This window comes from Mesoplodon densirostris, chromosome 1 (assembly GCF_025265405.1).
Source record: "Mesoplodon densirostris isolate mMesDen1 chromosome 1, mMesDen1 primary haplotype, whole genome shotgun sequence".
In the NCBI taxonomy this organism is placed as follows: Eukaryota; Metazoa; Chordata; class Mammalia; order Artiodactyla; family Ziphiidae; genus Mesoplodon; species Mesoplodon densirostris.
This window is the reverse complement of record NC_082661.1, coordinates 53,726,895-53,742,826: the sequence shown is the minus strand read 5'-3', so window position 1 is coordinate 53,742,826 and position 15,932 is coordinate 53,726,895. Positions and strand designations below refer to the sequence as shown.

The window sequence follows — 15,932 nt, the reverse complement described above, 5'->3', positions numbered from 1 at the left end:
CAATTTATGTTTTGCTGCATTGGGTCTTTGTCGCTGCGTATGGCCTTTTTCTAGTTGTGGTGAGTGGGGGCTACTCTTCGTTGTGGTGTGCGGGCTTCTCATTGCGGTGGCTTCTCTTGTTGCGGAGCCCGGGCTCTAGGCACGTGGGCTTCAGTAGTTCTGGAATGTGGGCTCAGTAGTTGTGGCTCGCGGGCTCTAGAGCACAGGCTCAGTAGTTGTGGCACACGGGCTTAGTTGCTCTGCGGCATATGGGATCTTCCCGGACCAGGGCTGGAACCCATGTCCCCTGCATTGGCAGGTGGATTCTTAACCACTGCGCCACCAGGGAAGTCCAGCACGTAGGTTTTTGTGTTTTGTTCACCAATCCCAATCTGAGGGAAAAGCATACATAATAGAAGAGGAAAAGGGTGTAATCACCTTTATATAAGCTAAACCTTTGCTTGTTACATAAAAAAGTCCAGAATTACAACTTTTTTCTTTTAAATTTATAACAGCGTTGATGATCACATTTAATCAAAACTATGCTTTATAGAGTGTGCAAAAAATTTGAGAAACCTACTCATGCAAATGAGATATTGACAACCTATAATATCAAAAAGATAAATTGGATAACAATGATTCTTTGTTACAATGAGGGATTAAGTCAGTACTTCATAAAATCAAAGGTGTTCCTAGGGTACTTAAGGATTTAGATTTTTTTGGTTTTGCATTGTTAAATATACCATGCAACTGTTATGAAAGTGTCTTACGGAAGAGTGGCCTAAACTTGGTTGATCCAATTTATTTCTGGTTTTCAGTTGTCAACACGTCAATAGATATCTTGTTTTAAAAATAGATTACAAGGGACTTCCCTGGTGGCTTAGTGGTTAAGAATCCGCCTGCCAATGCAGGGGACACGGGTTCGAGCCCTGGCCCGGGAAAATCCCATGTACCGCGGAGCAACTAAGCCAGTGCACCACAACTACTGAGCCTGTGCTCTAGAGCCCGCGAGTCACAGCTACTGAAGCCTGTGCACCTAGAGCCCGAGCTCTGCAACAAGAGAAGCCACCGCAGTGAGAGGCCCGTGCACCACAACGAAGAGTAGCCCCCGCTCGCCGCAACTAGAGAAAGCCTGCACGCAACAACGAAGACCCAAAGCAGCCAAAGATAAATAAGTAAATAAAATTTCAGAAAATAGATTACAAGTAAAGGTAAAAAATTTGTAGCAGCCTGTCTCCCCATTCCCTACTGCAAAAGGGAGGGATAGAACTTAATCTTTAAATCATAATCAGTCTCTGAGTAATTGTTAGCTGACTTGTCATTTCTGCTGAAAACTGGTTATTTTGATTGCATAATGTAAATATACATTATGAATTTTCTTGAGTCAGTCATGTTTAAAGATGGGCCTTCTTTCTGTAGTAGATAATTCCTGAAGTTTTGTATATTCTATCAATACATCAGATTAGTAGAGGAAAATGGATCTTGATAAGTATAGGATGCATATAGTATCTTGGTATAATGACAGTTTTAAATACGTAGACCTATGAATTTTATTGAATAATTAGAATTTAGTTCAGTTGTGAGCTTCAGAATTATGCATTGTGAACCTACTAAACACTTTTATGAATTTTCTCAGAAACCTCATTTTCTTATCCTTCCCCCATTCTAATAGATACAGTAACCATTAGGTTTTCTTTTTTAAATTTTTTATTGGCATATAGTTGATTTACAATGTTGTGTTAGTTTCAGGTGTACAGCAGAGTGAATCGGTTATACATATACATATATCCGCTCTTTTTTTGTTTTGTTTTGTTTTTAAGATTCTTTTCCCATGTAGGCCATTACAGAGTATTGAGTAGAGTTCCTTGTGCTATACAGCAGGTTCTTATTAGTTATCTATTTTATATATGTATATAGTATGTATATGTCAATCCCAATCTCCCAGTTTATCCCTCCCCCCTTATCCCCTGGTAGCCGTAAGTTTGTTTTCTACATCTGTGACTCTACTTCTGTTTTGTAAATAAGTTCATTTGTACCCTTTTATTTTAGATTCCATATATAAGTGATATATGATATTTTCAGTAGCCATTAGTTTTTAATGGGATAGATAGGAATGTGGTGGCATATTCATTAAAGAGAGGATTGAGACTGCACACAATTGGAGATGCTTTATTATATACTGAAGAACCAGTTGAATCTTATTAACATTTTTAAGCTTTCTAGCCTTAGGATAGCACCTAGATAGTACACTGCATCATTTTGAAATGCTGTTTAGGCTTAGCAGGCAAATTGCTGAGTTCTCTTGCTCATGTTTTCTATTGGGGCAGGAGTGATATTGCACAAGCATGCTATATGATTGTTGACTTCATCTAATGGGTAGCTCCAAAAAAGAATGTAGACACATATTTTAATCAGCATTCAGTTGTTAATCTAATTTTGTAAACATTTCAGAGCACCAAGAAACAAAATTTGCATTTGAATTTTGAGTGCAGTGGATCTCTTACTAGCCATGTAATAAACTTATGTTAAATTCTGTGTTAGATCCCAAAGGATGCTTAATGGTTGGAGTTATGAGCTAGTTTGAAGGGTTAGTGGCATCGTGATTCTCACTGAAAAGTTTTATTTCATTTGTTAACTGTGTCTCTCTCTAAAATTTTCAGCATTTTAAACCCTTAGTTAAATTCTGGCCACACCTCACTTCGCTTCTCTTTATAAAGTACAACTGCTCTTAAATACATATGTGAAGAAGTAATTTAAAGATTGTCTTAAACTTCCTGGTTTTTGTAGAATATTCTAGTGAGGCAGTTTTGTTTTAATCATATGCTGCAGTGGTACATTTAGTCAATCTCAAAGGTTCAAAAAAAATCTTTCCTGTGGAAAAAGATTCAGGAGTAGAGTTTTGCCTTTAACTCCATAACTGGAGTTCACATCATAGATTAGCCAATAGTTCAGTGTTTTAAAACCTACGGTGTTCAGCAGCCTTGCTGATATTACTACTAAATCATTGTGTTTAAAATTGAATATCCTATAGGATAAAATCAATGAGAATTACTTGTTATTAATTCTTCTGACAGAAACTTGGATTATTTGCTCATTTTTAGTGCTATTTCAATTAAAGTCACTTTTCAATATTTTAGAGTTAACTAAAATACCAACAGTCACAGATGCCCGTTGTTTATAAATGGAGTTCATAAACAATGTCATATAGCATTAAATTACTCAACAAAAGGAAGTACATGGGATTCTAAGACTTTTGTCATCAAAGTTAATAATTATGTAAAATACCACAAATATAGTAGAGAAATCTTAAGTCAAATTAGGCTTCACAAACCTATAACTGTGATTATGAACAAGTCACTTAAAAAACTATTTATAACTGCAATCTTGCTTTAAAAAGAAAATAAAATTCTATTGATCATCTTTCTTCAAGTGCTGTGTGCCTCCACCATGTCTTTCAGAAGACCTCATTTCTTATTTCAGGGGAAATAGGAGGTCATCACATAGGGATTCGTTTCTTCCTCTTATACTTATTTATCTTTATTAATATCATACTTAATATCTTTAGTTATTTTAGCTTAACCATTTATAACTAAAAAACAGTAATAATTACTAACATTTATTGGTCATTTACTGCATTCCAGGCATTGTTCTATGTGTCTGCTGTATGTTAATTAGCACATTTAATTCCTTCAACAACTCCTTGAGGTCAGTACAACCACTGTGTCCTTTTTACAGATGAGGAAGGAAACTGAGGTGTAGAGAGTCAAATAATTTCAGGGCTGCACAGGAAGTAAATATTGGGTTGGCCAAAAGGTTCGTTCAGTTTTTTCCGTAAGATGGCTCTAGTAGCACTTAGTTGTCTAAAACTTCATTTGAGACAATTTTGTTAGATTGTGTGTGACAGCTGTCATATCAGCATGCATTTAAAAAAAGACATCAAAATTGGTGAATTTTTGTTTAGCCATTTTAATATTGAAGATGGAAGAAAAACAACATTTTTAGCATACTATGCTTTATTATTTCAAGAAAGGCAAAAATGCAACTGAAATCAAAAAAAGATTTGGGCAGTGTATGGAGAAGGTGCTGTGACTGATTGAACACGTCAAAAGTGGTTTGCATAGTTTTGTGCTGGAGATTTCTTGCTCGATGATGCTCCACGGTTGGGTAGACCAGTTGAAGTTGATAGCAATCAAATCGAGACATTAACTGAGCACAATCAATGTTATACCACGTGGGAGACAGCAGACATACTCAAAATATCTGAATCAAGCCCTGAAAATCGTTTGTACCAGCTTGGTTATGTTAATCGCTTTCATGTTTGGGTTCCACATAACACGATAAAAACCTTCTTGACAGTATTTCCTATGCGATTCTCTACTGATATGTAATGAAAACGTTCCACTTTTAAAACAAATTATGACAGGCGATGAAAAGTGGATACTGTACAACAATGTGGAACGGAAGAGATTGTGGGGCAAGCGAAATGAACCACCACCAACCACACCATAGGCCAGTCTTCATCCAAAGAAGGTGATGTCGTGTAATGGTGGGGTTGGAAGAGAGTCCTCTGTTATGAGCTCCTTCCGGAAAACCAAACGATTAATTCCAACAAGTACTGCTCCCAATTAGACCAACTGATAGCAATACTCGACAAAAAGCGTCCAGAATTAGTCAACAGAAAACGCATAATCTTCCACCAGGATAACGCGAGGCTGCACGTTTCTCTGATGACCAGGCAAAAACTGTTATAGCTTGGCTGGGAAGTTCTGATTCATTCGAATATTCACCAGACATTGCACCTTTGGTTTTCCATTTATTTTGGTCTTTACAAAATTCTCTTAACCGAAAAAATTTCAATTCCTTGGAAGACTGTAAAAGGACCTGGAACAGTTCTTTGCTCAAAAAGGTAAAAAGTTTTGGGAAGATGGAATTATAAAGTTGCCTGAAAAATGGCAGAAGGTAGTAGAACAAAACGGTGAATATGTTCAATAAAGTTCTTGGTGAAAATGAAAAATGTGTCTTTTATTTTTACTTAAAAAACAAAGGTACTTTTTGGCCAACCCAATACCAAATCATAGACTTGAATTCAGCTAATCTCACTCTGAGTCTTTCTCTTAACCTGCATGGTGTATGTATTTCTAATTCCAACCTAAACTGTGCTTATCCTTGCTCATGCTTTTCTCTTTGCCCTCTCCCAAGCAACTGAAATGCTTCTATGCTAGTACATTTAGCATATTTATTTTTGAAGGGCCATATGCTATAAACTAATTAAGTAGTCAACATCTAGGCTTAAATCTTAACTCTCAGTTAATTTACTCTGTGACATTGGGCAACTTGCTTTCTACATCTTTAAAATGGGTCAATATGTACCTTCCAGAATTATTTTATAATGATGAAAAAGGGTAAAAAAATGTGTAACATAGTGCCTGGCACATGGTAAACAGTTGTGAGCTCTACACCACCTCTTGGGCTGTGAGGATTTTTTTGAGTGCTCCAGATTATGTGAGACTGGGGCAGGGGGGTCTTTGGTTAGATGTTTTTTTAGCAAGGTGTCTCTGGAAGGTACCTGTCATCCTCATCTAATCAGCATGGTACATGCTCAGAGTGGATGTGTCAGGCCTAGTTAGGGTGTGTTGTTTTGTTTAGGAATGGTTTTAAAGAATGTATTTTGTTATAACTGGGTATAGGTGTTTACTAGAGGATTTCTTTTTACATTAGACTTTAGTAGGGTTGAATATAAGTCATAAAGGAGATTTCATAGTGCCTAAAAAGCTTAACTGTGGAGCATGTCATACAGCCTATTTAATTTTTTTTTTCTTATTTTTTCTCTAGAAAATTTGGTGAGCGGCCTCCACCTAAACGACTTACTAGGTAAGCATTATGTTAGTCTTTCACCCAAACATTTCATAAAAGTGTTAGATCCTGTCATTTTGGAAGCTATTAGGGGTTCTTTGCAAGAAGTTATTCACATAATGGTATCTAGATCATAAGCATATTTCCATCCTCCCTTCCCCACATCTCCCCTTTTTCTCCCTTCAAAAAACAGGGTAAGAGGATACAGTTCAAAGGGAAAAATGAAACCTTTCAAGAATTAATATTGAGTATTATATAGTTAATATAACAAAGGCTACAATGTAAAGATAGTTTCCTATATCTAGCTTCATTAGCCAGTCACAATTTGTTGACCACAGCTGGAACTTGAAAGATACTTAAATGCTTTTAGAAAAGAATTTTAAAACAAAGATATTATCCATTTTTAATGAGACTATAAATATTATATTCTAATTATGTAATTTTTTATGGTATGCATTTTAATTACACATGTTAAATTTAAAAGTGTTAGTCTTGAAAATGATTTTAAAAATTTCTAACAATCAGTGATTGTAAAATAAAAATAAGACATTCAGTTCCACAGTTACAGTCCTAGAGTTAATGCTACCCTGTGTCGTTAGTATCTTTCAAGAAAATCATATGTGTGTATAAACATATACCTGTCTTTTTTCTTTTTAAAGTCTGGCATCATACTCTACCATTGTTCTGTTATCTGTAGATCTTCTACCTTGTTCTCCTTAGTGTCTCCATAGCTTTTCCTTGTCTTCCCACTGCTCCTTATTTAATTCACACTGATGGCCATTTGTGTTATTTCCACATTATTACTATTGTTAAAAAAGCTGTTTCACTCAAAGAATGACAGGGGCATGCCAGAAGTACACACAAAGGGAGCCAGTTTGAAGAGGCTTCTTTTAGCCAAATCATGGACACTTTGGTCATCAAAATAAGTAATGATAGTAATAGATTAAAATCCATAAAATAAAATGACAGTTTAGAAGTCTGCACTGAGTTAAATAAATAATTCGATAAATGGGGGAGAGGAGATAGCTTTTCTTTACAGAAGAATTCCACCTAATAAGTGTAGAAGGAATCATGGAACTTGGAAAGCACATTTTGGCAACCATTACAGCGATAATCGTTTCAGGCCAACATCATCAGTGAATGCTTAAACTACTGGTTTAAAGTCTGATGAGAAACAAAGTGTTTTTATAGTGTCTAAGCATATCTTCACAAAGTATGGTTAATTATAAAGTGAAAAGTAGTAACATGACAGTGAAGAAACCTGGCAGATGCCACCTTAATTAAGCGTTCTAAATTAACATCACTAATAATGGACAAATAAGTATCATATGCATCCTGAGGACATACTATCACTTTTGTAGTGGTTCTTGCCAAAAATGCATAAGCTAAATCTAAGCTTAAGGAAACATCAGACAGACACAGATGGAAGGACATTTCTATAAAATAAACAGCATCTACTGTTCAAAATTTTCAAAATCACGAAAAACTAAGACTGAGGAGTACCAGAGTAAAGGAGACCAAAAAGACATGACAGCTAAGTTAAACATGGCAAATTCAACTGAACCTGGACCAGGAACAAATTTTTCTTGTGCTCTAAAGCTGGAGTTGGCAAACGTTTTCTGTAATAGGCCAGATAATAAAAGTGTTAGGCTTTTTGGGGCACACTGAGTTTGTTTTGACTTTTCAGCTCTGTTCTTGTATCCCCAAATCTGCCGTAGATAATATGTAAATGAATGGTGTATCTGTGTTCCAGCTCAAATTAATTTAAAAAAACAAACAAACTGAAGGCTATTCTGATTTGGCCTGAGGACAGCTGTTTCTCAATACTGCTCCATACTCCCATCCCCAATAAAGGACATTAGAGGGACAGCTGGAAACATCTGAATAAAATCTATAGTTAAAAGTATTGTATCAGTGATAATTGCATTGTGATTGTATAAGAGACTGTCTTTTTAGGAAATAAACACAAGTATCTTGGGTAAAGGGACTTTATGTCTATAATGTGCTCTTAAATGGTTTTAAAAACATAATATACAAATATGGTAAAATATTAACATTCGAGAGTCTGGGGGAAATGGGGACTAGGAATTGTTTGTGCTTTCGTAACTTTTCTGTATGCCTGAAATTCAAAATAAAAAAAAATTAAGGTGTATTTCAGATCAAGTGGGCTGGGAAAATATAACTTATCTCACAGGTCCATGTAAATGTATTTTCAATTACTTATTTTTATATATCTTGAAATTCTAACTGGAATTGCTTAATTCACATATATAGGCATTTTGAAATTTGAAATTTAATAGATAAACATTTTAATTTCATTACCAGCAACAATAGGTTCAAGTGACTCCTAACGATAAAATATTTATTTATTTATTCATTTATTCATTCATTTATTTAGGCTGTGTCAGGTCTTAGTTGTGGCATGCAGGATCTTCGTTGAGGCATGCGGGATCTTTTGTTGTGGCACACGGGCTTCTCTCTAGTTGTGGTGTGCAGGTCTTCTCTTTTCTAGTTGTGGCACACAGGCTCCAGGGTGCATGGTCTCTGTAGTTGTGGCACACGTGGACTCTAGTTTGTGGCACACAGGCTCTCTGGTTGAGGCACATGAGCTCAGTAGTTGTGGCACGTGGGCTTAGTTGCCCCACGGCTTGTGGGATCCTAGTACCCTGACCAGGGATTGAACCCATGTCCCCTGCATTGGAAGGTGGATTTTTTTGTTGTTGTTGTTTGTTTTTTTGCTTTACAATGGTGTGTTAATTTCTGCTTTATAACAAAGTGAATCAGTTATACATATGTTGAAGTGAATCATATACATATGTTCCCATATCTCTTCCCTCTTGCGTCTCCCTCCCTCCCACCCTACCTATCACCCCTCTAGGTGATCACAAAGCACCGAGTTGATCTCCCTGTGCTATGCGGCTGCTTCCCACTAGCTATCTATTTTACATTTGGTAGTGTATATATGTCCATGCCACTCTCTCACTTTGTCACAGCTTACCCTTCCCCCTCCCCATATCCTCAAGTCCATTCTGTAGTAGGTCTGTGTCTTTATTCCCGTCTTGCCCCTAGGTTCTTCATGAACTTTGTTTTTTTTTTCCCCTTAGATTCCATATATATGTGTTAGCGTATGGTATTTGTTTTTCTCTTTCTGACTTACTTCACTCTGTATGACAGACTCTATGGAAGGTGGATTCTTTACCATTGGATCACCAGGGAAGTCCCTGATAAAATATATTTTGATGAATAGTTACCTGCATATGTAAAATTTCCTTTCCTTTCCTTAAATATAAATAATAATATAGTTAGGTCCCATCTACTTTATCATGATTTTCCATTTACCCTTTAAGCAATTTTCCCTGTTTGGAAAATTTTAGTAGCTTTTAGGACTTCTGCTTCTAGCCAAGATGGAGTAACAGGGACTGGAATTACTCTTCGGCCTAAAACAACTAAAAACCTGGACAAAATATATGAAACAGTGGTTTTCAAGATATTGAATGGCAGGCAAGAAAGGACAGTGATCCTTGAGAGACAGGAGACAAATGAGGTGAGCCCTACAATTGCCTCAGCTTAGTGCCTGGAGAAAGTTTCCAGTACGTGATGTAGGGAAGGGGAATCCAGGTGGAGCCTAGTAAGCACCTTGAGTTGTGGAGGTAGAGCTGGGACTATAAGGAGGCTAAGGTGGCCAGAACTCTTAGGGCAGAGAACTGGAGAGGAAAGAGCTATGCAGAGTTCCAGAGACCTACAGAGGGTCCTCTCTAGTCTTAAGCTGAGTATTGATTACCACCTGTGTGAGGAGACTACCCAAGGTTGGGAGGAAAAACAACCTAAACAATTAGAGGAAAGAATTCCTAGAGCTCCCTCAATACTATGAATTGTGCCTGTTCCCAATAGCCAAAGTGGAAAAAAATCTCATAATGCACAGTGCATCAACAAGAGTACTCAGAAGGGTTTTGTTTCAGTAGTGGTACAAAATTAGGCCTAGACTAAATGCTGCTCTGGTTTCACCTAACAAAACTTAAAAGCAAGGTTGAAAGGATAAAACTTTTTCTAAGTAACTGTGTCCTAAAACAAAGCTCAAGAATATTTAAAGGAATATAAAAATATGCAGCACTCAAAAAGGTGGTGAAATTCATTGTGTCTTAACATCTAATCAAAATAACCAGTTGTAAAAAGAAGTAGGGAAAATATAATTCATAATAAGAAAAATCAGTCAATTAAAACCAACCCAGAAATGACACGGATGATAAAATTAGACAAAGACATTAAAACAGTTATTACATTTGTCTTCTTTATGTTTAAGAAGCTAAGATCACCTAGAGACTGTCATGCAGAGTGAAGTAAGTCAGAGAGAGAAAAACAATACAGTATGCTAACACATATGTATGGAATCTAAAAAAAAAAAGTGGTTCTGAAGAACGTAGGGGCAGGACAGGAATAAAGACGCAGACGTAGAGAATGGACTTGAGGACATGAGGAGGGGGAAGGGTAAGCTGGGACGAAGTGAGAGAGTGACATTGACATATATACACTACCAAATGTAAAATAGATAGCTAGTGGGAAGCAGCCACATAGCACAGGGAGATCAGCTAGGTGCTTTGTGACCACCTAGAGGGGTGGGGTAGGGAGGGTGGGAGGGAGACGCAAGAGGGAGGAGATAATGGGGATATATGTATATGTATAGCTGATTCACTTTGTTATACAGCAGAAACTAACACACCATTGTAAACAATTATACTCCAATAAAGATGTTTTTTTAAAAAAAGAAGCTAAGGTCAGGAGTGTATAAAATTTTTGTTAAAGGGTAAAATGGTAGGTATTTTTGTGACCCAAACAGCCTCTGTTGTAACTACTCAAATCTGTTGTAGCACAAAAGCAGCCTCAGACAATGTGTAAACCAATGGACATTTCTGTGTACTGGAGTATAACTTTATTTCTAAAGTAGGCAGTGGATTGCATTCGACGTGCAGGCTGTAATTGTAGATCCCTGAGCTAGAGGAGAGGTTGAACAACTTAAATAGAGGACCTGGAAGATAAAAAAGGGAAGATCCAAAGCAAATTCTAGAGATGAAAACTAAACTATTTAAATGAAAAAAATACACTTGGTGGGATTAATCACAGATATACACTGTTGAAGAAGAGATTAGCAAACTTGAAGGCATACCAATAGAAACTATCCAAAATGAAGCACACAGAGAAAATATCTGGAAAAAAAAAAGATCATTAATGAGCTGTGGTTTATTTTCAAATACACCAATATACATGTAATTGGAGTCATTGAAGGGGAAGGTATGACTAAAAGAATATATGAAGACATAATGGCTGAAAATTTTCTAAATTTTTGAAAACTATAAAACCACAGTTCCAAGAAACTCGGTGAACCCCAAGTGCAAAAACTATCATTGTTTTTAAACCACATCATCATCAAATTGCTTGAAGTCAGTGATAAAGAGAAAATGTTAAATGCAACAGAGAAAGAAAGATAAATTATATACAGAGGAAAAAAGATATAGATAAGGATGACAGAGGTTTCTCATCTGAAACCTTGCTAGGGAGAAGACAGTGGAACAAGAGCTTTAAAGTACTCAAGGGGGGAAAATATGGCAACATAGATAGAATTCTATACCTAGCAAAGGCAAAATAAAGACATTTTTAGACATAAGAAACTGAAAAGGAATTAATCATAAACAGGCCTGAGCTACAAAAAATGTTAAAGAAATCCTTCATGCAGAAGGATAATCATATCAAATAGAAATCTGTTTCTGTATAAATTACTAGCATCAAGAGTGAGAAAGGTAATACACTATAGATTCTACAGATATTTAAAGGATAACAAGCAAATATTAGAAATAACTTTCTGCCGATAAATTCAACAACTTTTGAAGAGATACACAAATTCCTTGAAACTGGCAAGCTACTAAAGCTTACTTAGGAAGAAACAGATAGATAACCTGAATAACCCTATATCTAAAGAAATTGAACTTGTAATTCTAAGCCATCCACATAGAAAGTTCCAGGCTTAGATGATTTTGCTATTGAATTCTACCAGACATTTAAGAAATACATCATGCCAGTTCTATACATACTCTTCCAGAAAACTGGAAAGCAGGACATATTTCCCAGTTCATTCTGTTAGGACAGTGATGCCCTGTTACTAAAAGCAGACAAAGACATTAAAATAAAATGAAATTGTGGACTGATATCCCTTATGAACACAGATATAAAAGGTCTTAACAGTTTTTCAAAATGAATCCAATAGTATTTTTTTTTTGATCTGTTGATTTCTTTTTTAAATTTTATTTTTATTTTTGGCTGTATTGGGTCTTCGTTGCTGTGCGCAGGCTTTCCCTAATTTCGGTGAACAGGGGCTACTCTTCGTTGCAGTGCGTGGACTTCTCATCGCGATGGCTTCTCTTGTTGTGGAGCAGGGGCCCTAGGCGCGCGAGCTTCAGTAGTTGTGGCTTGCGGTCTCTAGAGCGCAGGTTCAGTAGTTGTGGCGCATGGGCTTAGTTGCTCCATGGCATGTGGGATCTTCCTGGACCAGGGCTCGAACCCATGTCCCCTGCATTGGCAGGTGGATTCTTAACTACTGCGCCACCAGGGAAGTCCCCCAGCAATATATTAAAAAGATAATACATCGTGATCTAATGAGATTTATCTCAGAAATGGAAATCAATCAATGTCATTTTAATACATTAACAACAAAAGGAAAATCATTTGGTCATCTCAGGGATTTAGAAAAAGCTTTTGACATTTCATTCTTCATCATAATTTTCATCAATCTAGGAATAGAAGGGAATTTCCTCATTCTGATAAAGCTTACCTATAAACAAACTACATTTAACACCATACTTGTGAAAGACTGAATGTTTTCCCTCAAGATCAGGAACAATTGCAGGGGTGTCCACTTTTAGCCACTTCCATTTAACATTGTACTTGAGGTTCTAATTAGTACGGGTAAGGCCAGAAAAAGAAAGGCATCTAAATTGGCAAGAAGTAAAACTGACTTTATTTGTAGACATTACTATTATCTCTATGGAATCTTCCAAAAAAAAAAGTTACTAGAACTAATAGGTGAGTTTAACAAGGTGGTAGGCTACACAGTCAACGTATAAAGCATACAAAAATGAATTACGTTTTTTATACTCATAATGAACAGTGGGAAATTGAAATTTAAAAAACAATAGCATCAAAAAATATGTGATTCTTAGGGGAAAATATCTGACACATGATGTGCAAAAACTATATACTGAAAACTACAAAACATTGCTGAGAAGTCCTAAATAAATGTTCTTCGGGCAGAAGACTCAATAGTGTCAGTTCTTCCCAAATTAATCTATGGATTCAACATAATCCCAATCAAAATCCCAATGGGCTTTTTTATAGCAGTTGACAAGCTGTTTCTAAAATTTATAATGCAAATGCAAATGTCTTAGACTAGCCAAAACAACCTTGAAAAAGGGCCGTAAGAACTAACACTACCTGATTTCAAAGCTTGTTAGATAGCTACAGTAATTAAGGATGGTATTGGTTTAAAGATAGCAAGTAGATCATTGCGACAGAATAGTGGCCAGAAATTGTTCTTGAGGTCAGTTTTTCAGTCAAGGTACAAAGGCAGTTTAGTCAGCTAAAGGGTTTTTAACAAAGGATTCTGGAACAGTTGGATAACCATATGCACCCACCACTTACATAACATAAAATAACTATTGTTCATACCTGGAACCATATACAAAAATTAGATCAAAATAGACCTAAGTGTAAAATTTCAAGTTATACAACTTTTAGACGAAAACAAGCAAGACACATTTTCTAGAGGCACCCTGTGGAGGGACTTCAGTCACATCAATGTAGAACTCAGTCTCCTCGGAAATAAAAAGAAGAGACTCTGGCTTCATAAATGGTGGGGAAATAGAAAGGAACTGGCGACTGTTTGCACTGTCTGTGGTCATATACAGAACATGATCAAGGGTGTTACACTGGGCTTCTGTTATGAGGTCTGTATATGATCAGTTCCCCATCAATGTTGATATTCAGGAGAATGGTTCTCTTGTTGAAATCCAAAATTTTGGGGGTGAAAAATACATCCGCAGGGTTTGGATGAGGCCAGGCGTTGCTTGTTCAGTATCAGGCCCAGAAAGGTGAGTTGATTCTTGAAGGAAATGACATGGAACTTGTGTCAAATTTAGCTGCTTTGATTCAACAAGCCCCAAGAGTTAAAAACAAGGATATCAGAAAATTTTTGGATGGTATCTATGTTTCTGAAAAAAGAAACAGTTCAGCAGGCTGATGAATAAGATTTGAGTGGTCTGGCTACAGAAACAGCAAGATGCCAGATGATTCTTCAGACTCGTTTGTGATATTTTAAAGATGCAATAAAAGCTCTTGATTTTGGGGGAAAAAGTCACAAATTTTTTTGTTTTCTGTTGCATGTAAAAGTTATGTTTATGCTATAATGTATAGCATTATGTCTAATGCAATAGCATTATGTCTGGGGGAAAAAAAGTACCTACCTTAATTAAAAAATAATGCTGTTGGGAAAATGGTGCTGACAGACTTGCTTGATGCAGGGTTGCCACAGACCTCCAATTTGTTTAAAAAAAGACAATATCTGTGAAGTGCAATAAAGTGAAGCACAATAAAATGGTACTTAAGAAGTTAAAACTCCCCTACCATATGGCCTAGCCATTTCATTCTTACATATTCAGTTACGAAGAATGGAAACATGTTAATACAAAGACCTGAATACAGATGTTTGTGGAAGTGTTAGTTATAATAGCCATATAGGTATAACTCGTGCGCCACAACTGCTGAGCCTGCGCCCCAGAGCCCGCGAGCCACAACTCCTGAAGCCTGGGCACCTAGAGCCTGTGCTCTGCGACGGGAGAGGCCACCACAATGAGAGGCCCGCACACCACAGTGAAGAGTGGCCCCCACTGTCCGCAACTAGACAAAGCCTGCGCACAGCAACAAAGACCCAACACAGCCATAAATGAATGAATGAATGAATAAATAAGGAATTTTATATCACTTTTCATTGGGGTGTATGGAGGTTGGACACTTCAATTCAGAAAGGGTTTCTTTCCCTTAAAAAAATCTCTTAAACCTGCCCTATTCTATCCTAACCCCCATCTTGCAACTTAAACAACAGTGAAAAGGTGTGTTGTTATTTAGAGGATGATCTTTTAGATAGTGTTCTAAAAGCACAGTTTTTCTGACACAGTTAAAAAAATCTTTTTTAAAATAAATTTATTTATTTACTTTTGGCTACTTTGGGTCTTCGTTGCTGTGCGTGGGCTTTCTGTAGTTGCGGCGAGCGGGAGTTGCTCTTTGTTGCGGTGCACGGGCTTCTCATTGTGGTGGCTTCTCTTTGTTGTCGAGCATGGGCTCTAGGTGCGTGAGCTTCAGGAGTTGTGGCTCACAGGCTCAGTAGCTGTGGCACATGGGGTTAATTGCCCTGCAGCATGTGGGGTCTTCCTGGACCAGGGATCAAACCTGTGTCCCCTGCATTGGCAGGCGGATTCTTCACCACTGCACCACCAGGGAAATTCCACTTTTGCAACTTTTCTTTTAAAATCATTTTATTTTTTATTGCTTATGCAGGGGTCAGCAAATGTTTTCTGTAAAGAGCCAAGTAGTACATATTTTAGGCTTTGAGGTCTGCATACTATCTCTGTTGCATAGACTTCTGTTCTTTTTTACAACCCTTTAAAAACGTAAAAGGCATTCTTAGCTCCTAGAGAGTATAAAAACAGGCTGCTAGTGTGGTTTGCTGACCTGTAGCCTGTAGTAGTATTTCTCAAAGTATGCTCTGTAGCTCTCTAAAATGTTTGCAGGTACAGAGGTGTGTGTATGGAATTACCTTGGGCACACTTGATACAACAAAACTAGGTTTCTTTACCAGAAGACAGTTCACATTGGAACCTTTATTATTTGGATTTTACAAGTGACAAAAATCCAATTTGACTAGTACAGGGACTGATCCTATCGGTAAGGATGGCTGTCTGGACTTTCCAACTTTGTGGGCCACTTCATTCCTTGAGTAGTTGGGACTGGCTATGGTTAGCTCCCAGCTCAAATGCTTTCCCCCCAGCCCCCAACGTGTG

General features: G+C 37.1%; 1 protein-coding gene and 1 pseudogene across 4 annotated transcripts in view; both read left to right on the top strand.

Annotated features, from left to right (window-relative positions):
* The window catches only part of LOC132493184 (recombining binding protein suppressor of hairless), a 114,709-nt gene that overhangs the window by 65,394 nt on the left and 33,383 nt on the right, over positions 1-15,932 (top strand). For 3 of the 4 annotated variants that reach the window (XM_060103484.1, XM_060103495.1, XM_060103474.1), the window contains one exon: positions 5,812-5,850. The exons of the other annotated variant lie outside the window; for it this stretch is intronic. In XM_060103484.1, the coding sequence (XP_059959467.1) occupies positions 5,812-5,850 (39 nt within the window). The remainder of the gene's footprint in view (positions 1-5,811; positions 5,851-15,932) is intronic. 4 annotated transcript variants of the gene reach the window in all.
* On the top strand, positions 9,554-14,123 carry LOC132485191 (large ribosomal subunit protein uL6-like; annotated as a pseudogene).